At 35.4% G+C, this 26,759-nt stretch overlaps 1 protein-coding gene across 5 annotated transcripts in view; it reads right to left on the bottom strand.

Moving 5' to 3' along the window:
- Positions 1 to 26,759, bottom strand: part of LOC138697671 (very long chain fatty acid elongase 4-like) — a 503,185-nt gene that overhangs the window by 46,894 nt on the left and 429,532 nt on the right. For all 5 annotated transcript variants that reach the window (XM_069823121.1, XM_069823118.1, XM_069823120.1 and 2 more), the window contains exons 2-3: positions 17,276 to 17,380; positions 8,568 to 8,755 (exon numbers count right to left, since the gene is read on the bottom strand). In XM_069823121.1, coding sequence (XP_069679222.1) covers positions 8,568 to 8,755; positions 17,276 to 17,354 — 267 coding nt within the window. In that variant the 5' untranslated portion in view covers positions 17,355 to 17,380. The remainder of the gene's footprint in view (positions 1 to 8,567; positions 8,756 to 17,275; positions 17,381 to 26,759) is intronic.

Below are 26,759 nucleotides of genomic sequence, written 5' to 3'. Positions count from 1 at the left end.
TTTAATTTAAAAGTGGACGAAAAAATTTTTATATACAAACTGATGAAGGTAGCTACACTTAATTTAGAGTTTCTATAAGACACAGCATGATAATAATCAATATTATAAAAACAATAGTATAATCTATAATCCACACCTGTGGAGTAACGGTTAGCGCGTCTGGCCGCGAAACCAGGTGGCCCGGGTTCGATTCCCGGTCGGGGCAAGTTACCTGGTTGAGGTTTTTTCCGGGGTTTTCCCTCAACCTAATATGAGCAAATGCTTGGTAACTATCGGTGCTGGACTCCGGACTCATTTCACCGGTATTATCACCTTCATCTCATTCAGACGCTAAATAACCTAAGATGTTGATAAAGTGTCGTAAAATAACCTACTAAAAATAATATATAGTTTGAAAACTATTCATAGACATTTCGCTAGCCCGTGCTATAGCGTGCTAAATTAGCCCCAGCTATCGACTGGTTACTTGTATAGGATTCATATTATATCATATCGCTAACACTGGTTTATGAATACGAAAAACGTTAGTTCGCTCATCATCCACCGGAAGCTCGTGCTAAGAATGTCTATGAATACGGCCCAATGTATATTATCGGTCTTACTAATAAACCGTGTATAGTTTTTATACCAGACTTATGCAGAGTTGGGACAGAAAACGTTACTAATAAACCATGCATAAGTGATGGATGTCTAAACAGCCTGTAACTATACATGAGAATTGCTTTGCAATAGTTATATACATGAAACCCCCTGTTTAAGCGTTGTATAGAGAAAAAAATGGCCGTCCCTCTAACAGCTGTTCGTATCGATTGTCATTATATGATGATGGTTGCCTTGTAACCACAGAAGAACAAACCAAAGAGCACAGAATAATTAGAATAATATTGCTGTAGCTGTACTCTTTGAACAAAATATAGCGTGGTAATCGATCAGGCCCAGCTGTACTATCGATACTTAGCGCGGCACACTAGCGCCCCCTATTGTATGCAGTAGAGAATCTCAGTTATTCTATTATCTTTCGTAATGAAGTAATGACGAAACTATGACGTATCTGTGTAACAGTTGTACTGTTATACACGACGTATGTTGTGATTATTAGTAAGGAATTTACACTATTCATTGTGAAAGTATAAGACAGTTAAACGTCTGTATAAGAGTTACTAGTAAGACCATACCGGTACGTAGGCCTATATTAATTTTTCCTGCCCCGTCTTCTCTGACATGTAGCTACACTCTTGGATAAGCATCTTTTTATTATTTTTTTAACCAAATGATATGAAAATTATTAATTTACAAATTAGCAATAAATATGATTTCGTACAATAAGTACAGAGTACTTGACTATTGTTGGTACTACAGATTTCAAAATTCCCTAAACAAAATTTTGAAATGGTTCCTCTTGCACCCAAAAACAATCCAATCCCCTGTAATATCATATTTGGTCCGGAAATATTTAGACATGGGTTCATACATACACGAAGAACCAGGTCATATACGAGTGCCACAGTCTCCAGATGGAACTCGTGATGATTGAAGTTGCGTTGAGACGTAGGTTCGAATTCCACATGAGCCAATTACCCGGTTGTACTTTCTCCGAATTTTTTCTCTCAACTCATTCATTCATAGTTCTCTGCCCAAGCGCAGGTCTTTCACTGCAAACCCAGAATTCTCCAATCATTTCTATTTTCTGACTTTCTCTTAGTCTCCATATGATCAATACAGTAAAACCTCAATTATCCGTGGAAATGAAGGGGTAGGCTGAACGGTTAATCGAAAAAATCGGATAATCCATACCATAAAATATTTTATGAATAATGCTTACACTTTTGTGATTTCCTCTATGGCCTTGTATTCAACACGCTAGATAGTAGGTCAGAAGTTCACTGATTTATGTCTGGTTGTTAACAACGGTTTTTAAGTGGCAAGGAAAATCCTTGTAATGGCTGTCTGTGCAAAGATAGGGATAGTGGAGGTTTCATGTTGTAAATTTACATACTTTATACATTTTATCCTTGATTTTTATTAAATTGCACACAGTTGTGACTCCAATCTCGTATTCTAAGATAAGCCACAGTTTCTCATTCCCCAAACCACTCAGTTATTTCCACTTTTTATTCTTACGGTCTTATTATTAAAAACTTTATATACAGACGTTTAACTGCCCTATACTTATACAGTGAGTAGCGCGTTTATATATCGTGTGTAAATTCCTCACTAATAATCATTACATACGTCGTGTATAACAGTATAACTGTTACACAGCTACACATAGTTTCGTCATTACTTCGTTTCGAAAGGTAATAGAATAGCTGAGGTTCTCTATTGCATCCGGTAGAGCGCTCTAGTGTGGCATGTTAAGTATCGATAGTACAACTGACTCTAATCGATTACCGCACTATATTTTGGTCAAAGAGTACAAGCTACAACAATATTACTCTAATTATTCTGTGTTCTTTAGTTTGTTCTTCTGTGGTTACAAGGCAACCATCATCATAAAATGACAGTCGATACGAGCAGCTGTTAGAGGGGCGGCCATTTTTTTCTCTAAATACAACGCTTAAACAAGGGGTTTCCTGTATATAACTACTGCAAAGCAATTCCCATTGAATAGTTGCAGACTGTTTATACATCCATTTCTTATGCATGGTTTATTAGTAACGTTTTCTGTCTCAATTCTGCATAAGTCTCGTATAAAAACTATACACAGTTTATTAGTAAGACTGTTAGAATAACATAAAATCCAGACGTTTGAGATGGGCAGGACTTGTAGCACGTATGGGCGAATCCAGAAATGCATCTAGAGTGTTAGTTGGGAGGCCGGAGGGAAAAAGACCTTTAGGGAGGCCGAGACGTAGATCGGAAGATAATATTAAAATGGATTTGAAGGAGGTGGGATATGATGGTAGAGACTGGATTAATCTTGCTCAGGATAGCGACCAATGGCGGGCTTATGTGAGGGCGGCAATGAACCTCCGGGTTCCTTAAAAGCCAGTAAGTAAGTAAGTTAGAATAACACGATTTATTTTGATACTCCAAGAAGACATGTTATGTAGAAGTTACTTATACAGTACGACAACTCGAACATTAGACCATACTGTGTAAAGGTAAAGTCTTGTAATAACCTTCTCTAGAAAAAAAAAAAAAAACATGCTAGTAATGTACAGTACTTCATATATTTCTTTAGCAAAAAAAAAAAAACCGATAGAGAAAGTAGGATAATCCGCCAATCGATTAATAGGGAGACGGATAATCGGGGTTCTACTGTATAGCCTATCTTCATGTTGCCTATAATCTGATATCTTCTTCTGCCTCGAACTCTTCTCCCGTTCACCGTTCATTCCAGTGCATCCTGAGCGAATACCAGGTAATGCCACGACGAGTTCACGCCATTTGACCATGATCAATCTCACCGACGATAGATAACATCATATTTGATATAGTATCGTTAAATCGGCTTAAACATTACAACCTCCCTGCGGTTTGCATGGTACATCACTTGCCGAAAAATCTGGGAGAATGTAATGATCTTTCAATCACCAATCACGATTATTTTTACTAAAATTTAGAGTATTAAATTTTACAGTTACATGCTTATTAAATTAGAAATTTTGCCTCGCTTACTTTCTTTTCATTAACAAGGACGTGATGAGTTGCCACGGAGTTCAGTTGCCTTTGATCGGATCTGGTAATTCATTCCTAATCCCCGCGATCTCTGCAGCCTTCACTTCTTCCACGCCGCGGAAATCACGCCTACTGTAATTACTTGCGGGTTGGGGCGGAGGGGAAGAAGATTGTAGTCATCAATCAGTTCTCATTCTTTTTTTATCGTCTAAATAGGTAAAATCCAGTCAGGCAGGAGTGGAAGCTCAAGTAGTTCATACTGCTAACCTGCTCTCTTCTCTATAAACCTACATATGAAAGTAGGTAACTTGAATAAAAAACTGGCTAATTGGCGAAATATCTCATTTGAAACAAAATGGGGTATCGTAAAACGTAGTTGTATGCCAACTCAGTATCTGTGGCATTACAAACATGAATATGTATCTGAATACATTGTCGTATCCGGTGGTTAGTTGTTGCTATGTAAGAAATTGGATAATACGAGTATAGTTCCTCGGGTTCAAAGGAATTTAAGCGAGAGGCACGCCTTTCGCTAGTATAATTTTATTATATTTTGACATTTTTTTCCCCTCAGAGTCTGTAGCTCCTCTGGAAATAAAAATTGGTATGCCTACTCTACTCCCTCTTACTTATCTGTCCGATTCCACAGTCTTTCTCGGTTTCATAACTTAAATACTCGGTCACAATATGATAATACGCTAGAAATACCACTCCACACATCATCTCTTTATTCTTCATCTTTCACTGTTGCTACTTCTCGTCACTGGAATTCTCTACCGCCTGAAGTCAAAGGCTGCCGAACTTTAATTTCCTTTAAATGTAACTCAGAAAAATATCTTATGATGAGTTGCCAGACCTAACGCGTTGCAAATATTTAATAGAATGTGTTCAACTGCATTTATTTTTATTTTCTTTTTTTGTTTCTTATTTTTATTGTGTAATCATCTAAATCGTGTTTATTTATCACTTAACGCCAATATGTATCCCACTGTGTTGTTTTTTTATTATTAATCTATTTTTTGTGTACATTTTATTCAATTGTCGGTTTCTGGTTTAATTATGTAAATCCTACTCAATTGTAATCTAATACTAATATGTATACTAATGTGTTTATTTTTATTTTTACTGTGTACATTTTTTTTATTGAATTATCGGCTTCTGTTTTTATGTGATTCGTATTTGATTCCAACAACATTAATATGTATTTCACTATGTTTATTTTATTTTATGAGGTAAATTTTTATGTAACTACCTCTTTTGATCTCATTATATACCTAAATTGTATCAATATGTAATTACTTAATTCTGATCCAGTTTTATTTTCAACTATGTAAGCAAGTTTTAATCCTGGTTGAGTGTAAGAGAAGGCCTTACTGCCTTAACTCTGCCAGGTTAAATAAAGCCATTATTATTATTATTATTATTATTATTATTATTATTATTATTATTATTATTATTATTACTTTACTCCATCTGTACTTCACCGTACAAAATTGATGTTTTTGAAAACCTAATAGATATTTCTTAAAAATTATGAGAATTTGTGGAATAATTTGTTGAAGTGGGGAGGGTTTATATAATTTTACTCAATTACTGTGCTATATTTTACGGCGCTTTATCTATCCGAATGATTTATAAAGCGTCTGAGTGAAATGAAGGTAATAATGCCAGCTCTGGATTTTACCCAGCTTTTGCTCTTAATAGGTTGAGGGAAAACTCTGGAGTTGACGCCTGTGGAGTAACGATTAGCGCTTCTGACCGCGAAACCAAGTGGCCCGGGTTCGAATCCCGGTTGGGGCAAGTTACCTGGTTATGGTTTTTCCGGGTTTTTCTCTCAATCCCACACTCATTTCACCGACATCACCTCCATTTCATTCAGACGTTAAATAACTTGAGATGTTGATACAAAGTCGTAAAATAATCCACTAAAAATACCTTGGAAAAACCTCAACCAGGCAACTTGTCCCAATCGGAATTTGAACCGGGCCTGTTCGTTTCACGGTCAGATATGCTAACCGTTACTCCAAAGCGGTGGACAGAGTTTATATTAAAACTGAAAAGTATTTAAGATACTCGTATTTGAATGTACTTTGCATGCATGTGGAGTTCTTTAAAGTGATCGACATACAGTAGAATCTTGAATGTAAAATTTATAAAGATAATATTGATCAACGTTTTTAAAATAAATTTAGTATAAAATTTGAAGAAATGAAAACAAACTTTTTGAGCTGATATTAGAGATTTTATTGTGAGGGAGGTGGGATATGATGCTAGGGACTGGATTAATCTTGCTCAGGATAGGGACCGATGGCGGGCTTATGTGAGGGCGGTTCTTTAAAAGTGATTTGTAAGTAAATACTATTTTGCTAGTAAGTCACTGCTGTTAGTTTGCAGTTATATACCACTTCATTGATTTCGTGCTAGACCGACGTTAAACAGTCTGTCGAAGGTTCTCAAGTCGCGATCGATTGTGGCGGAATCAAATAATGTATGACGAGAGAGAAGCAACCTGCGTCTTTGGTGCCTACCTATTCCTTGTTTAAAAGGACGTATTTTAAAACTCTAGCACTATGGTTGTTTTATGAAAGCCACTGAAAATTTCCACTCCTATAACATAGACTATGGCGTTCCCCCCTCCCCCCCCAAGAACTAATTCAGTAGATAGCTGCTACAATACGCTGACCATATTATGCTTCATATCTCAAATTTGCATTTTTTTTTGGACTATGGTCCTTTTTTTTCCTTTGCTCGATTTTGCTTCCTTTTCGAGAGAAAAAATTGTTTTATGTCAAACATTTCAGATCATGTTTTGGAAAAGTCATTTATTTAATTTCCAATATGATCAGTCAATTTAAAAGAACAGTGTATTATGATAAAAATGATTGAAAGAATTTTGGTTAAATGTGCAGAAATTTGATCCGAACAAATGTACCTTTTTTAAGTTCCTTTGCAGAACCAAAAGTTACATTTGTTCGGATCAAATTTCTGTACATGTAAAGAACAAAACTAAAATTCGTTCAATTAATTTTTATCAGGATACATTTCTCTCTTAAACTGACTGAATATTCTGTAAATTAAATCATTGGCTTTCCTAAAGCACTTACTGAAATGTTTCATATAAAAATTATTTCGAAAAGGAAACAAAAACCAGCAAAATTGTAATAACTTCTTTGTTTGAAATACCTCAAAGAATAAGCTCTTTGAAATTAATGATATTACTTACGGTTCACTCTGTATAATTTACTTTAAAATTTCGTGCTCTATAGTTGATGCGGAAAAAGGAAGTGCCTGACAACTTTTTAACACGTGCTTTCTCTCTGCATCGTGCTTCGTGATCAACTGCACCAAATGGAACGTTCCGCAGCTTATTCTCAGAACCAATATCTGCACTGAATTCTTAAGGTTGTCATGGAAACCGGCTCAGTTGCTGCGTGAGCGTGATTTGGATAGAGTGACAATGCTATCCCCTGCGGTCGTGTTAAGGGCCTACAGCTTACAGCTGTAAAATTTTGGAAATATTCAACATTTTTTTTCCTCCATTACTATATAAGACCAAAAGGAAAATTAGTGTGTGTAAATTACTGTCCTTTTGTTATATGAAAAAATATTTTTACGATTTAAAAAAATATTTATTTTATTTTATTTTATTTTATTTTATTTTTTTTTTTTCAAAATTCAGTTCACTGTGCAGTGATGAAGCGTTTCCCACATAACTCAAAAACTATCCAACATTCTGTGATGGAATTCTTGTGTGTATTTATGCATGTCATATCTATAATATTATGCACAATCACTTCCCTACCTTTGATAAATTGTCTGATAAAAAATAAATTCATTTAAAAAATGGTCAAATATCAGTATTTTCTTCTAACACAAAAAAAAATATTATTTATTAAGGAATGTAATTAAAGGAGCATGGTATTGTAAACATGAGTTTCAACAATAAAATAAAAGAGAAAGAATAAGAAAAAGTTAACAAGTTTATGAGTTATGAAGGAAACGCTTCATCACTGCACAGTAAACTGACATCATTTTGAATTTTGAAAAAAAAAAATATATATATATATATGTATAATTTTTTATATCGTAAAAATATTTTTTTCATATATCAGAAGAGCAGTGTTTTACACATACCAATTTTCATTATTGTTTAAGATACGGTAAAGGAGGAAAAAAATGTTGAATATTTCCAAAAATTTTACTGCTGTAAGCTGTACCTAACCCCTTAAACGCCAGGCACTTTCCCTTACCGCACGGACTGTATACTGTTTTCGCTGTAAGAAAAATACTAATGTAAACACAAGCACGTGGCTGTCATAAATGTGATTGGCTCACAGTCGAAACACTCACACGACGCAGGAAAATATATCCGTATTTGGAAACTAACATCTTGTATTATTTAAAAATAAAAAATTGAATTCTAGTTGTTAATACAATGGAACATATAACTTCATTCATATGTAAAACGATATGTAAAAGAAAAGCTACTTTTATATTTTGTTATGTACTATGAACGCGGATGAATACAAGCAGTAACACCGAGATAGTCTGTTCTCGTAACAAGCTGGCGTCACTTGAGCTCGTAGTTGTTCACGTAAGCACGTGGTACTGAAGTATGACTTCTATATCTTCGGTGTGTTTGGTTATTAAACATGAGAGTAAAACCCTCTCAAAAGCGAAGAAATACAAATAGTCTTAAATGTATATAATAGGATATGTGAGTTTTAATCATAGTAATTATAAAGTAAATGTTTCCTAAGCAAAATGAATGCATAGTAGTGAGGTTAGGCCTACTTGATGAGGAATGTACAACAGTAGGCGGGAACATGTACTGAGAATCTATGGCGCCAAACAGCGGCCAATGAAGCCTCACTTCAGTCACGTGCTTATTAGGAATTTTCTTTCAGCGAAAAGATTATAGTAATAAATATATTTATTGTACTCACCTCACTGGCTATGTAGAAGTTGAGAACAGCCATGGATAAGTTGTAAGGTATGAGAGCCCACGTAAGTTTGTAAGGCCTGCGATTCTTCATGAACCTGGGCCCGGCCCACACGATGGCCAGGTACACGATGGTGTACAGGATCGTGGGCATCGGCGAGTCCACGAGCGGCCATCCCCTCGTCCGGTCATCTGCAGTTCCACACGCAACACTGGTGTAAATCTAACGCTTACACTTCTGCCTAGCTGTCTGTGAGATAGATGGGTTTTATGCTCCACTTGCTTTAATCCCTGTTGAATTAGTTTCTTGAACGTGGTGATACTCTCACCGGGACTCGAACTCCGGCCATTGTTCTGTAACTTGAAAGTCTAAACTTGTAACTACGTAAAATATTGTCTCAGGGCTTTTACATCCCCGTTGGGATTTACACTGCTGTGCTTCAACCACGAGAAAGTCTTTGCGGAATGAAACGGAGCGGGATGATGCTGTGAATGGATGTTGATGTCATAAGATATCATGAGGTTACACACGTGGGTACTCCTATCTCTATTGGCCAGCTCTCACAGCACAAACAATAACATTGACACACACATATTTATACTACCCTAGTTACAAAATTAGATCACTGTTAATCTCCTGGTCTTTTAATCTCTCCATACAGAAAATAACATATGCAGGAGAGCGCAAGGTTTTTAAACTGACGTTATAACGATAATATTATCTATCTACTTCGCTCCAATAGATGACGCAATAGTAAGCACATTCCTTTCACGGTTGATCTCCTGGTTGGAGAACAGTAAAGCTCTTTTTTGTGGAGGGGTGCTTTTTCAGTTTGACACTAGATGTGCACATGGTGGGACTCACGTGACGTGACGCCGTCACGACGCCGGGCCTCCATCTGACAACACAGGACATCATATTGATAACGAGTGAACATCTATGGAATACTAAGCGGGATACAAACTCACAACCGTGGGTTTCACGCAGAATCAGAACTGTGATCTAACCATTCCGTTCACTACAATAGACTTCGGTTCAGATAGGTGTAATGTGTATAATATTCAAAATTAAATCAGTGGCGTGACAGCCCATAGAGGGCCAAGGTCGACCAGCCAACTTCTGCTCTCACGTTTACCCCCCTCAACAGAGGTAAACGATCATCCAGTCAGCAGGATGATCCCCTCTCAGCCGGTAGTTAACTCACGAAATCGGATTTCGCTACTCACTGTAGCTCCCAAAATTCATCAAGATGCTGGGTGGACACCGGTCCCAAAAAACTGCCCGAAATTTCATGAGAAAATTTCCTCCCCCATAGGGAATCGAACCAGCTCTCATTTCATATAGCTAGTCCAACACATGATGCCTTAGACCAGGGATCGGCAGTCTTTTTGTAAGAGTTGGCCACAATGATAAGAAGTGATGGAAATCTGGGTCGGATATGATTTACAGTGAAATGAATGTAATTATGTTTTGTTTAACGACGCTCGCAACTGCCGAGACGATATCAGCGTTGCCAGCGTGCCGGAATTTTGTCCCGCAGGAATTCTTTTACATGCCAGTAAATCTACTGACATGAGCCTGCCGCATTTAAGCACACTTAAATGCCATCGACCTGGTCCGGTCAGCACTATACCGACTGTGGCATCCAGGCCGACTACAGTTAAATGAATGATAAATGTCATTGAAATATATATAATTACAGAATTACCGTCTTCATTAATAAATTGTTTATTACATATTAAAAAATTGAAGAAATAATATAACTAACAAAGTAGCAACTAAATTGTGTTAATTAGCGTTTGTAACTTTGGTAGACTCATAAATTCAAAGTCTTAAAACAATATGTGCTTCAATTGTACAAATGAAAATGTGACATTACAATTTACACCTTATCTTTAATAAGAAGATTTCGGCTGAATTTCAGATGCAATGAAATTTATGTTTGTTTCGAAGTTGGTGACTGATTTACGTAAACAATTATGCAAATGGTAATAAGTTATTCTTTAGAGAAATTTTGATTTTACAAATTTCATCCTTGAAAACGTCTACTCACATAATATATGTAAGTGCTTCCGGAAACTGTCAACATTTTAGCTGCAAGTTTTTCTTGTTAGGATACTGTACAACTGGGTGAGAGATATTTGTAAAATTGGGGTAAACTGCACACACTTTTCAGGTGTATTTTTTTTCCATACCTTTGCTATACACTTGTGGTATGTAATCTGCAGACACAACAAAACCTACGTGGTAGGGGTCGTATGTAAATTACACAGACAGCATGACTCGGGTTATTTTTGAATAAGTTACATGTAAATCGAACTCAATGTCAACCAATGTTACGTGTGGCAAACACAATTGCCTTACGCAGCTTATAATGGAAGGAGAGAGGTACTGTCTGAGTTGGACTAACTTGGACGGGTAGTTACGCAGCAGTTCAACAAAGTATTGGCCCTTGAACGCAGTTGTTTATATGTGCTATCCATGCTGCAATAAACGTTGTATGGAGTGATGTCATTGGATATAGATTCCACGTAAGTCAATTTTGGCTTCGTCAGATTAAAAAATATGCTTTCATAAATAAATATAAACGTGATTCTCAAATAGGCAGATGGTTAAAACTTGTATCCAGTCTACCATTTTTAAACCCACATGAGTTTGCCGACTGTTTTGTTTCTGATTTAGTGGTCATTAAGCCACAAGATGAAAGACTAGATAACGTTTGTGACTATTTACTACACAGCAATGTAGACGATCACTCTACCTTTCCTCCTCCAATCTGGGCAGCTAAAACAGAAGGCTTGCAGCGTAGAACTAATTAATGCCTGTACTTATTTTCATAGTAGATTCAACAAGACATTTTACTCTGTTCATCCAGATATTTATACTTTTACAAATAGGTTAATTGCTGCAAAAATTAAAAATAAGCGCTCCTTAAGGAGGAAAGAAACTATAGAGAGAAATATAAAAGATTTTAATGAGGGGCATATATCCCCAGTGGAATTCATTAAGCGAGTAAAATACCACCTACCAATATAAATTATTGATTAATACATTACTATTGTAATAGTGAGCTAGTACAGGAACATCATTTTATTTTTACTTCAATTTTTATTGTACCTGAATTTTTTAATGTACTTCACTCCCACCCCCCTCTACTACTAAACTTCCAAATGTTCTCCACACAGAACCAAGGCCGCGTATGCGGTCATAGTAAGCAGTACTGAGTTAGTGAGTATAGTACGTTCCAGAAATATGTTCGCGTTTTCCAGTGACCAAAGAGCTTTCGATATTGAATCATATTTTCGCACACGTACTGTCGTCTGTTTGCCTACGTCGCATCCCGGTTTCCCCCACTCGCTTCTGCTCTCCCTTCTGTAAAGGCTAGTGGCTGGGCTCTCTTAGCTCTTTTCTGAAAACATTAATTTCTGTTAAGAATTGGACGTCTACGTAATATTATAAAATTCTTAAATAAAAGAGCCTCGTTAAGTAATTAACTTCCAAGAGATTTCTCCCCCTTATACGACCCTGCTATATAACCACTTTGACGGACAGTAGATAGCATGTCTGAGTAATTTTATCTTTTCGGATCGGGCAGAAGTGAAGATAGAATTTACAGTACGTAAGGCACTCTTTTATAGAGTAGATACAGAGTTATTTCAACATGAGTTACTAGTTACGAAGGACGAAATTGGTAATTGCCATTAGGTACAATAGTCTATAGTGCGATAATATGCACAAAAGAACTGAAGCCTGTATCGAAATGAACGGCCACCATTTTCAAAAATGTGTTTAAATATCCATATTATGATTATTTTTCAATTTAACTTCATTCTCTATATTGTACACTAATGTGCTGCAGACAGTATAATATATACTGCATAATAAATACGTCCGAATGAATAGCTCAATTCGTGAGTAAAAGCACTTATTGTTAATACAGTACTGTATTTTGATTAAACAAAAACCTATAATGAAAATTGTCAAACTCAAAATCGCGATATTTCCTAGTTTACGTATATGGATGAACTACTTTTCTTCACTCCTATACCTAGTAAAGTGATTTGTTTGCATTTTACGCTAGTATCATCGAACTCCAGTCGTGGAAGGGAGTAGCAAACTGTGTTTCTGGTTCTTAACTGGTAATCCAAATGTATAGCCAGGTTAATATTAGAAATGTTAGTAAAAATAAAATGATGTCCCTGTATATTCAAAGTAAATACATCCCATTGCAGCTCTGTGTGCAATTTACATCCTGTTTTTATTACCTACGTTGTTTGCGTGTGCAGATTACATATCCAAAATCTGTGTGTGCGAATTATATGTGCGTAATTTACCTTCTTTTAGGTCATATACCTGAAACGTGTGTGCAGTTTACCGCCCCCCGTTAAATTGTACCCTGATATTTGAATGAAACATTTCTTTCAGTTCGTCTGCATGTGAGTGAGTTCAAGTTGGTACATTTCAGATACTGTCTCAATATTAATGGTCAATGGGTTCTGAAATAAGCGAATATCCTTGGAATATGTATCAAAATCCAGAAATCGTGCATGAAATTCCTTCTGCAACAATTCTAACGTTTCACAAAATATTTTGTGCGAGATCGTGCGTATTTTCTTGGTTTCCGCACAAAACCAATCCGCGGAAAGTCTAAAATTCCACATTCAGTATTCCCAACCTAACACACATAACAATGTCCCTCTTCTTACCGCTTAAGTGACATATTGATTTTACTGCTTCAGGCTTTTAACATATTATTTTTAGAGACGTTCAATATAGTAATAATTATAAATTGGAAACTTACCACTGCAATTTCACCTAAATTGCACTGTTAATTATTGTTTTTAAATATTTGCAAAAATGAAGTAAACTCTACAACTCCACTAAAGTTACTGCATTCGTGATGCAAGTAACATTAAGGAAGCCGTGAAAAATCAACAAGATTCCAGACTCATCATAGACTGGGGGCGGGGAAAGACAGACGTATATCACGGCCTGCTGGAGTATAGTAAACACAGAAAACATTTTAAAGCAACAATGTTGAAGATAGATATTTTTGTTTTGCAAATTTCGAACATGAAAACTTCAACATACCGCTCTTGTAACGCATATTACTATTGTGCGGAACTGGATACATGCCTTGCTTGGGCAGGTGAGTTCATTACATAATGCAGGAGGGACATATTGAAGGAGCTAATTTAATTTTATTACAGTATTTACACTGTATAAGACAGAGGGAGTGTGCCTCTCCTAGTAATCGATTGTAGCAGAGGCTACTAAGTTCCCCAAAATAATAATTTATTTCGAGATTGAAAGAAAATGTAGTTAAATTTTTAAATATATTATTTTATTTATATATTTTTGCCTCTGTTCAGTGGATCGGATAGAATTACATAGGTTGCCGACCCCTGCACCAGTCAGCTACGATGCGGGGGCAATTTTATAGACCAGTTACCATCTGTAACTTTTATTTCAAAGATGGAACCCATGGCGTTTTCACATACTCTGTTGCAACAGAGCTTGAAAATTAGAATTTCAGGGATTGCTGGTCATGTGATCAGGATCTTAAGGTAACACAGAACAATACTTTTATTCCCCTGGTTAAAATCTATCTCTCAGACTGATTTTTTTCTTGAATTCAACACAGCGGTTCTCAACAAGGACATGGACAGCATTACCACGATCTCTTGTGCACTTCGTCGCTAGTAATATAGAGGAGAAGAATGTAATATTCCACAGTACTTGAAAATATAGCAACATTAAAATTTAATTTGACTATGCGTTAAAAGAAGAAGAATAAAATCTAAAAATTGTAATTTTTTTAGCTACTTTATTAAGTTTAATTCTGGAGTTGTTGGGAAGATAATTTCTTCTATCGACTTATTTTATAAATTAAAATATATCTATAGCATTAAAACATAGCAGTTACAGTAACGGAAGTGATTTTGAAACATAACACATCAGCTGTAATGTATGTATGTATGTATGTATGTATGTATGTATGTATGTATGTATGTATGTATGTATGTATGTATGTATGTATGTATGTATGTATGTATGTATGTATGTATGTGTGTATGTATGTATGTATGTAATGTAATGTAATGTAATGTAATTTTGTTAGGTTGTGAAATTCTAGTAATATCAACATCGAATAATTTTTTAATACAGTCCATTAAATTTTCCATCTTCTAGTTTGAGTTTTGATAGCCATCAATTTGTATTGAATTTCATTCAAACGTTACGTAGTTAGTTTGATACGAAGCACTTTTAGCCAAACGCCTGGAGTGGAGGAAGCGGAATTTTTGGTAGAAAAGGACGATGTAAGTAGATTTTTGCGCAGTACTCCCGTTTCCTCTACAACACACATCATAGTTTCATGAAGTTTGGGCGAGTATTTTGTCTTCAGTTTCACGGGGTTCTTAAGTAAACATACATACATACATACATACATAAATACATACATACATACAGCCACTGGCGTGCTCAGTCGGTTAAGGCGCTTGCCTGCCGGTCTGAAGTTGCGTTCGGGCGCGGGTTCGATCCCCGCTTGGGCTGATTACCTGGTTGGGGTTTTTCCGAGGTTTTACCCAACCATAATGTGAATCCAAGGTAATCTATGGCGAATCCTCGGCCTCATCTCGCCAAATATCATCTCGCTATCACCAATCTCATCGACGCTAAATAACCTAGCAGTTGATACAGCGTCGTTGAATAACCAACTAAAATAAAATACATACGTACGTACGTACATACATACATACATACATACATACATACATACATACATACATACATATAGCACTTGTGTGACATATACGGTAAAACCTCGCTAATTCGAAATTCCGGATAATCGGAACATAAAAAAGACGTAGAAAGGGATGGAGAAGAAAAATATTATTTGAAGTGAAACTCAGTCTATTTAATGCTGCAGTATTTAGGAACTGAAAATGTACAGTAATTATATATTACAAGTTACTTCATCACTATTGAATGAATTAGATCTAGAAACTGAACAAAGCGGTGGACTGTTAAGGTCGGGGAAGTCATATGGCGTGGTTTCCCTCCTTAGCATTTCCTTCCCCCCCCCCCCTAATCCGAACAGGTCGCGCTCCCTATTATTTCGGGCTAGCGTGGTTGTACTGTACATGTTTATGTATATTTCTACATTGAATTAATTAATTAATTTATTCACTCAGTCTTGCATTCATTCATTGAACTTCCTTTGCTTAAGAACTCAGTTAGTGGAATTTAAATTTTTTAATTTTCTTTTAGCAAAAGAAACTATAAGACAGGAACTTATACTTTGATCATCGTTTTATAGTTTTATTTTCTGGTTACGTGTAAATATTTTGAGTATCTTTCACTGGTTTTTACAGTTCTTTTATTTAACATTCACATAATAAGATTTTCCCATAAAAGTTACATTAGCTTAATACTGAAGATTGATTTGTTGAGAACCGCTGGTTAAATGTAAAGTTAAATCACAAATCAATGGTTACTTCGCTCTGCATAATCCAGAATAATCAGATAGTACATAATTATCACGGTGACATTTCGATTAACTGTATTAAGGGAAGACTCCACTGAAAATCATGAAAATTTTTCCAATTTTTTTTAGCTATTTCACTTATTCAGAACTTATATTTTCATACCCCAAATGGATTCAGCTCAATTCTGATTACAAATACTCGTATGTTTACACTTTTTAAAATTAAGGCTGGAAGGGGGCGTGGAATTTAAAGAGCTGTCAAAATTGTTTTTCATCGAAGAATTCTTTTTTAAAATTTCTGATTACGAATCTAGTAAACTTTTGTTGGCTCCCTGAAGTTACTAGATGAATGTAGCGGAGGAGAATATTAATTTACATAAATATTCATTTTATTTTCAAATCTATTTTTCTGTGTTCATTTTTGTTGATTCAACACCAACTTTCTTATGCCAAATATTAATCAATCTGGATGAAATTTTTACTGCAAGCATTTATGAGGTAGCTGCATGTTTCTATGCATTTATTTTATGAGAAATGCTGCTAGTTTATTTTATTAATATTTTTCTTAAGAACAATGTTAATAAAATAAACCAGCAGCATTAAGAAAAATATTAATAAAATAAACTAGCAGCATTAAGAAAAATATTAATAAAATAAACTAGCAGCATTTCTCATAAAATAAATGCATAGAAACATGCAGCTACCTCATAAATACTTGCAGTAAAAATTTTATCCAGATTGATTAATATTTGGCATAAGAAAGTTGGTGTTGAATCGACAAAAATGAACACAGAAAAATAGATTTGAAAATAAAATGAATATTTATTTAAATTAATATTCTCCTCCGCTACATTCATCTAGTAACTTCAGGGAGCCAACAAAAAGTTACTAGATTTGTAATCAGACATTTTAAAAAAGAATTCTTCGATGAAAAACAATTTTGACAGCTCTTTAAATTCCACGCCCCCTTCCAGCCTTAATTTAAAAAGTGTAAACATACGAGTATTTGTAATCAGAATTGAGCTGAATCCATTTGAGGTATGAAAATATAAGTTCTGAATAAGTGAAGTAGCTAAAAAAATTTGGAAAAAAGTTTCATGATTTTCAGTGGAGTCTTCCCTTAAAGCTAATCTGCCACTACTGTATGTATCTTTTGAGCTACAGCATACATCTGTTACTTGGCATGCATAAACTAATAGAAGAGTAAAAGCGTGTACAGTACCTGCTAAAGAGAGTGTCCACAAGTAATAGTTGTACGCTTCGTGTATGATACTCTGCGTGGAATTTAGGAATGCAGACATGATGCTATCCTTGTCGGACTCAGCTCCTGGAAGTAATTGCATTTCATCACCATAACTGTCACACAATATTTATTATGTAGCGCTTAATTTTGCGTCGACAGACTCATTTATTACACTATTATACGTTGTTACAGAAATTTAGCCCATCATTCCGACATTCCTCTTATTTTCGTTTAAGTTGCTAATGAACTCAATGGCTCGTGATTTATTGTGCGTGAATGAGCTTTGCACTACGCCATGTCGCTTTATTTTTAATTTCGGCACAATGTTGTAAATGGTGTCTCTTCTGTTCGGAAAACAACAATTTAGAATATTTATTTGTATATTGCTACCCTGCTCAATGTGGTTTTAGGTGTAATAGATCGATTATTGATAAGATTTTTTTACATTCAATAGACATTGGAGAAAAATGGGAGTATAAAGGCAGAGTATGCCAGATAATCGTAGATTTCAAAAAGGCATATGACTCTGTTAAGAGATAAGTTTTATGTATAATATTTTTATTGAATTTGGTATTCTCAAGAAATAATAATAATAATAATAATAATAATAGTCTAATAATAATAACAATAATTTTTTATTTATTCTGGCAGAGTTAAGGCCACAGGGCCTTCTCTTACACCCTACCAGGTCACGTGACGTGAATGTGTATACAAGCAGTTAAAATTTAGCAAAACTTTAAAGAACAGAATACTAACATATTACAAAAATAATAATAGTAATAATAGCATAATAAAATCGACATTAAACAACATGAAAATTATACAATACTAGAAAAAAGAAAGTAAAATACATTGGAATATAGTAAAAGCAACTCATTTAGTACAAATGGTTAATATGGGAAACGTAAGGTAGAATATAACAAAATGGAATGTAATAAAATAACAATAAAAAAGAAAAGAAATACGAATATTAAATAAAATTCACAATAAAAAGACTATGATAATAAATTCATCGGCTGATAAAGAGAATAAAAAGGGGAAAGGAAGGAAAGAAATATATAGCCTATATTTTTACAAAACTATCGCAGAGAAAAGGACTTATAACTGAAAAGAATCTGAATTGAAAAAGTGCAATTTTAATTTATTTTTGAAACTAGACAATGTCCGACAGTCTCTGACATGTTGTGGTAGAGTGTTCCAGAGATGAGCTGCAGACACCGTGGAAGATGAAGAGTGAAGGATGTTCTGTGTTTAGGAATGGAGAGTGTGGTATGGTGTTGTGAGCGAGTATCTATTTCGTGACATGAGGACAAATGTTGAAAACGAGAAGCTAGGTAGCTAGGGTTAGAGGTTTGAAGAATATTGAAGAGTAAAGTGAGAGAGTGAATAGCTCTTCGCTCTTTGAGACTGACTCAGGACAGCATATTCAGTTCGATTAATTAAAATGTGTCTCAGTGAAACGTACAGCAGAGTCCGTATATGCCGGTTTCTGTCTGACGCTTTTCCAGTTCATTGCGGGCTAAAGTAAGGAGATGCACTATCACCTTTACATTTTAACTTCGCTCTAGAATATGCCATTAGGAAAGTCCAAGACAACAGAGAGGGTTTGGAAAAAGGTTACATCAGATGCTTATTTATGCGGATGACGTGAATGTGTTAGGACAAAAATCCACAAACTATTAGGCAAAACACGGGAATTTTACTTGAAGCAAGTAAAGATACAGGTTTGGAAGTAAATCCCGAAAAGACAAAGTATATGATTATGTCTCGTGACCAGAATATTGTAGGAAATGGAAATATAAAAATTGGAAATTAGTATAACTCTGAAAATATTGAGATTAGGACAAATGTTTATATGACTTTTTTTGCTCAGAATGTCTTCGGAAATAAGCTCCTTATGGGACGGTAAATTCTCGTGAATCACTCTGTATAATGAGTATAAGATGTCATGAGCCTAAATTATACTAAACATTTTAGGGATCCGCGAAAATGAAGCATGAGTTTCAGTGACATTCAAAAATCAGGAACCGCTGCTCTAGGACTATACTGTGCCAACATCTAGAAAGGAAAGCGAGAAATATAGAAATTTCGTTCCTTTATTTCTGAAAATTTAATTTTCTGTTCGTTATTATAAATAGAGTAAAGTTAGATACTTTTGAGGCTTTCATGCTGCGAGATTGTCTGATTTTGTGTCGTGTCATAGTTGTGGAAAGTTGCAATTAGATAGCGGTTCTATTATCAGGACAGGTAACGAAAAAGAGATCTATCTCGTCCCTGCAGAATAGTTGTCATTGTCAATGTCAGTGGTGAAATGGCAAGAGAAACATTTGAAAGGTACTCGAAAACGAAAACGCGTCCTTAATAAGGGAAATTGCGGCCGGGAGAAAGTGTCTGTGTGAGCTTCAAGGCTGTTGGCCACTTGTCTCACTCCGATTTTCGCCGTCCGTCCCAATGAAGGAACATTGGAGAATTTTGAAGGGGAAAAACCGCAGTTCTCGCGGGAGAAGGGATCCGAGCCTTGCACTGTATGAGTGACGCTCAAGTTAACTCACCCCAGAGTACCGAAAACATTGCGAAAGTTAGGGCTCAGATTCAAAAGACTTTAACTTGGAAAAGTGCTGGTGAGGAAGTTGGAGGTTCGTCATACATTTCTTTTAAGGTTCATCTGAACATTTGCGTTAGCACCTTACGAAAACACGAAAAATCACAAGAAGGACGAGTTGTCTCAATTTAGAAGACTAGCCAATTGGCTTGCAGAATAGTTTTATTCCTCTTCCCTTGCCTTCTCTGACGATGGAGCCGACACAACTCCGAAACGTTGGATATGTCTGCAATTATACACGACAAAGAACCCAAATATCTTCTACCACAACTTATGGCTTCTCAAGTGTCATTGTTTTTTTTTTGTAGGATATTTTACGACGCTTTATCAACATCTTAGGTTATTTAGCGTCTGAATGAGATGAAGGTGATAATGCCTGTGAAATGAGTCCGGGGTCCAGCACCGAAAGTTACCTAGCATTTGCTCATATTGGGTTGGGGGAAAACCCCAGAAAAAAACCTCAACCAGGTAACTTGCCCCAACCGGGAATCGAACCCGGGCCACCTGGTTTCGCGGCCAGATGCACTGATCGTTACTCCACAGGTGTGGACAAGTGTCATTGTTTTCTTGGAGATATTTCGTAGGCTTATTTAATTAATGCACTTGACACTGTACATAATGTGACATTAAATTCCAGGATGTACAAGATGTTGAAAAAGAAAGGGTCTAATGTTTTGAGAAGAGGTAGTAGGCCTGTTCACCAAAACAAGAAAAAAAATGTCTAATAAACATGAGTCATAAAATTAATATAGACCACCTCTGTGGTGTAGGGATCAGCATGCTGGTCTCTTACGCAGAGGGTCCGGGTTCGATTCCCGGTCGGGTTGAATTTCCTGGTTGAGGTTTTTCAGGGTTTTCCCTCAACCGTAAGGCAAATGCCAGGAAATTCGAGCCACAACATCCCTGAATATCACCGGCCTCATTCATCACCGAAATCATATTCATAACAAATCATTAATACATGTACAGTCGCCATCTAGTTCACAACAATAGAACCAGTTTCAACAATAGTACACAGGCCTTCGGATTTCACCCGAAAGATTAACTCGCGATATGACCAAAGATGTTAAAGCGAGTATAAATAACCGCGCGAGAAAAAAAAATAATATCGCCACCTACGTAGCTCAGGCGCTAGCGCTTTTTCCTGCTTATCCGAAGTTGCGCTCGGGCGTGAGATCGATTCCCGCTTGGGCTGATTATCTGGTGGGGTTTTTTGAGGTTTTCCCCAACCATAAGACGAATGTAAGGTTATCTATTGAGAATCCTCGGCCTAATCTCGTCAAATATCATCTCGCTATCACCAATTTCATTGACGCTAAATAACCTAGTAGTTGATATAGCGTCGCTAAATAACAAGTAAAAAAATATCCTTTGAGAAATGGGTGCCGTGAAATTGCTATTGTATCAACAGCATATCTTCTAATGTAAGCTCTTTGCTTGTTTCTTATTGCAAAGCAGTAAACAAAAGAGTAATTTTTTATGAATATTATCTCCTCTCAAAATATTAGACATTTTTTTAACAGTCTCTGTATGTTTCTAAAGTTACAGGCTTGCAGAGATTTTCAAAAGAAACGCATAAATGCAGTTCAGTTGAGTGATGGAATTTTGAAAAAAATCTCAGACATGTCAAACCTTATATTTAGAAAGGAGTATTTGTAGGGAAACAATTTATTTTTTCTACTATTTTGCTTACGACGTCGTCGAGAACATTTTTCTAAATGACTACTTGTAGATTTTTAATGTCATCTGTAAGAATGTATGTAATAAGAATATATTATTTTTTAATGCAATACTTCATTTGTTTTATACAGGATCATTATGGTCACGGTTATTGTGGTAACAGTTTTGTTATTGATACAACTTTTAACAGATAATATTGATTCCGCTCTAATATTCAAAGTAATAGTCATTTTATATCCCTCCAATTAGATCTAGAAGACATTTATCTAATATCCTAAGGTCGAGAAAAGAAAATATGTTTCCTTTTCTTTCATTTTTATTGTTAATGCACAGCCTATTCTTATTTCATAACTGCTGCTCATATCATCAATTTTAATTCAAATTGTCTATAGTAATTTCAGACCTCGAGTGACATTTATTAGGACTATTTCGTGACTAAAAAATGTAAATAATATATCCCTAAAATTCGCTCACAAAATGTTAATAATTGTATATTTATGAATACTTAACCTATTCAGACATTGTGAAGTCGAAATAGATGAATAACGATTACTTCAATAAAGAAATTGAAAGTTATTCAATAATGCCAATTGAGAAAAGCAAAATACAGGTTTAAAAATGTTAATTACATGTACTGCGCTTGTCTCTTGTTATTGTAACAGAAATACGTTTTCATTATCTGCTGAAATCATAATTTAATTTAAACATTTTATAGTATAATTACAAATAACCTGATTAATACATTAATTAAATAAACAATTGTTATGAAGAAGTGTTTTTTAGATACAATTGTCATGGAATTAGAAGATGTAGATGTAGATGTAGATGTGGAAGTAGGATTTCGCACTTTATTTAGTACAATGGATTCATGCTCATCGATTTACGGGGAAACAATTGGCGACACTGACTAAACAAAAGAACGACCATGCGATAAATTGATTGTGATAAATCGAGCTGCAAAAATTATCGCGATGTATGACTGTGGTTGGTTGAAATTCAAAATTTCATTACACTTCATTGGCCGAAAATGGAATGACGTCATATAAACGAAATAGTCCATCTTATATTTATGTGAAGAAAGTGCTTCGATAGGTTCTTAGCTAGTGTACATTCATTTAAGTCATAATACGTGAATATTGCTAATCCTTGTACAGGGACATCATTTTATTTTTACTAACATTTCTAATATTAACCTGGCTATACCTTTAGAGAACCGGAAACACAGTTTGCTACCCCCTTCCACGACTGTAGTTCGATGATACTGGCGCAAAACACAAACAAATCACTCTACTAGGTATAGGAGGGAAGAAAAGTAGTTCATCCATTTACGTAAACTAGGAAATATCGCGATTTTGAGTTCGATAATTTTAATTAGGTTTTTGTTTAATCTTAATACAGTACTGTATTAACAATAAGTGTTTTTACTCACGAACTGAGTTAGCCATGCGAACGTATTCATTATGGAGTGTATATTAAAGTCTGGCTGGGCGGAAGAGAAGGCCTACTGGCCTTAGCTCTGCCAGATTAAATAAATAAATTATTATTATACTGTCCACAGCACATTAGCGTACAATATAAACCAAGAAGTTAAATTGAAAAATAATCATAATATGGATATTTAAACACATTTTTAAGATGGTGGCCGTTCATTTCGATACAGGCTTCAGTTCTAATGTGCATATTATCGCACTATAGACTATTGTACCTAATCCCAATTATCAGTTTCGTCCTTCGTACTAGTAACTCATGTTGAAATAATTCTGTACCTACTCTATAAAAGAGTACCTTACGTACTGTAAATTCAATCTTCACTTCTGCCCGATCCGAAAAGATAAAATTACTCAGACGTGCTATCTACTGTCCGTCCAAGTGGTTATGTCGCAGAGTCGTAGAAAGGGAGGAAATCACGTGACAGTTAATTACTTAATGAGGCCCTTTTATTTAAGTTATTTTAAACAGTTGTATAATATTACGTAGACGTCCAATTCCTAACAGAAATAAAATTAATGTACTCAGAAAAGAGCTAAGACAGCCCAGCCACTAGCTGGCGAATAAAAGTTGGTGGGGAAAACCGGGATACGACGTAGGCAAATGGACGAGAGTACCTGTGCGAAAATGATACAATATTGAAAGCTCTTTCGTCACTGGAAAACGTGAACATATTTTTGGCACGTACTGTTTACTTTGATCGAAAGGCTACTATGATTGTATAGGCTATGCGGTCTTGGATCTGTGTGGAGGACGGTTGAATTTCATTAGTAGAAGGGGTGGGAGTGAAGTACATTCAAAAACTCAGGTACAATAAAAATTGAAGTAAAAATAAAATGATGTCCCTGTATTATGAAATCAGTTCTATGTCGCACAAAACAAGATGTTCTTAACGGAAAATGAGGGAATTATGATGATGGTGGTGGTGATAGAATTTTGTAACAGAAGACGCACTGTACACAATAAGAGGTATGCTCACTTTTAATGAAACTCATCCAAATCAGCCACATATTTCTCAGTGTACTGTTAGTAGAATAGAAGCGAGATTCAGAGAACATGAACATGTCGCAGATATGGTAGACAGTTCGCTAATAGCGATTTGAAACTTTTCTCTTTGACCATCACCAAAAAGTCACCACATTCTCCTCTTCGTGAAATATGATTTACAATCGATACCTCGAAAGCAACTGCCTGGACAATATTGCACGTCACTAAATATCATCCTATACAGTCCAACCCTTACAGGAGTTAAGAGAAGACGACTTTGTTAACTTACAGTTCATGGTTCTTGAATTTCGCTTTTAATCTACTCACAGTTGACTGAGAAATGAATGACCGGTTTGGATGAGTTTCGTTGTAACGTGTGCATGCTTCTACTTGTGTACGTCTACTATAACGAAATCCTGTCATCATGCGGATTTCAGTTGTTTTGTTTTATGTCGATTGCATCAATAAAAGTACTTTCGTAACACAATGACTGACGAAATTTATAAACAATAAAATTGTTACCATAGTAGCCATAATGCCTGTATAAAACAAATGAAGTATTGTGTAAAAATTATCGTCGTTGTTCCTGCAATAACTCCTATGTGCAAAATATACAATTTTTCAGTAGGAAGAAAAAACACATTTATTCATCCTATGACAGCCGTAATAGGAGACTGTGAATTCTTACATTTTCGAAACGAAGAAATATAATTACACATAGCAGATTTTATTATTAGCTGCATCACTATTTAAGTTATTTAATAGAGAAAAAATCTGAAAATCTATAAATATTTCACATAAGGAGTTATTGCAGGAACAACGACGGTATGCTCTTTTTGGTGATATTGACAAACTGTGGAGTGTCATTAAAAATGTTCTCGATGATATAACTCGTACGATAGTCACAAGAAATTTGTTTCCATAAAAATATTTCTTTTCAATGCAAGGTTTAACATGTCTGAGTCGGCCTGGATAACACAGTCGGTATAGTGTTGGCCATCTGTGCTCGAGGTTGCGGGTTCGAGCCCGGCCCAGGTCGATGGCATTTAAGTGTGCTTAAATGCGACAGGGTTATGTCAGTAGATCTACTTGACATGTAAAAGAACTCCTGCTGGACAAAATTCCGGCACACCGGCGACGCTGATATAACCTCGGCAGTTGTGAGCGTCGTTAAATAAACCATATTTTTTTAAACATCTCTGAGCTTTTTCTACAAAATCATCTCATTCGATTTTAATTGCAGTTATGCGTTACTATTGAAAAATAAATTAAGTATTAATGAAAGTGATGTATAGACTAAAAATCAGTAACGAATAAGGTTCAAATTTACTAGAGTTTTCAGTTGCTACGAAAATACATTTTATCGACTTTAGAGTGTTCTATGGACGTCTTTTTAATGGATCTTTTTTTACTTTAGGTAATAAATTTTAAATTATTTCATGCTCTTTAAATTTCTTTACTTCATCGCAAGAGGAAAATGATAATAGGGCTTATAAAATATAATCTAATTAAGCATTTTATTCGATTGTATTGAAATTCAGAACAAAGAATATCAGCTTGTTTTGCCATACGTGAAAGATTTCACACTAGCAATTGACTGACTTTTGTAAATAATTAGAAAACTACTACAAAATTTCTCTCGTGAGTTTATAGTAAGAATTAGAGGGTATTTTATTACGAAATAAGTGTTTTGAAATATAACCAAACGCGATGTTAAAATCTGTTATTGTTTTCATACGTTGCCTGTAGATGCATTCCTGTTCAAGGCCACACGTCTTCTAGACAGATCTCAATTATGAAAAACAACACACACACGCATATTGTGAAACAGCCTTCTTTTCTGTCTACACAAAGCCTACAGCAAAATAGCTACCGATATTTTGTTTCGCTAGCTGGCACTAATATGCAGTTAGAACAATCGTATTATTGTGGAACATGATTCTGTGTCGAGTTACTTTGTTTGAATATCTTGGGGCAGATCTTAGTTCTAGTGGTAGATAAAAGTTTGAGTCCTTAAAGGTTCACCAACCATCCTAATTGACGTTCCACTTAAGCGATCAGTTTATGGAACTGTATTTTATTGGCGTGCCCTAAAGCATGCCAGTATGAAGCAAAGTGTTATTTTTGAAGCTACAAACACGGTTGATTCACGACCCAGAGAAAAGGATGTAATACCCGCCTTGGAGAGAGATTCTGTGCATGAAATTCCGATTTTATAGACCATATAAAATCAATAAAAGTTGTATAGTGATAACTCGAGACCTGTTGATTCTTGAATAGTAGTATTTTATGGTATGGTCCGTGAATTACACCAATAACCAATCGCTTATGTTGTAGAGGAGAATAAAATTCAACGTAGTCAAACGTATAACTGATTCGCATCTTATAAACATTGATGTCGCGATTATGTTATTTGATAACGCATCACTTTCTTTTATGAAAATTGGCGCATCGCACTGAACTACAATAAATGCGAAGCAATGATATTTACTTTGTGTCGTCCTCCTAATCCTCCATGCAGAAATCTTTCAACCAATGTCATACCGTGGAAACCAAAGGATGAAGGTGTAAAATATCTTGGAGTGCACTTAGATTGCCGTCTATCATGGAAACATCACATCAACAACAAACTTAAATTAGCCTACTGAAGACTCGCTAAATTATATCCGCTCCTCAACAAGAAATCATCTCTAAAGCTACAAAATT

This window comes from Periplaneta americana, chromosome 4 (assembly GCF_040183065.1).
Source record: "Periplaneta americana isolate PAMFEO1 chromosome 4, P.americana_PAMFEO1_priV1, whole genome shotgun sequence".
Lineage (NCBI taxonomy): Eukaryota > Metazoa > Arthropoda > Insecta > Blattodea > Blattidae > Periplaneta > Periplaneta americana.
Note: the sequence above shows the minus strand (reverse complement) of the source record. Positions and strands in the feature narration are given on the sequence as shown.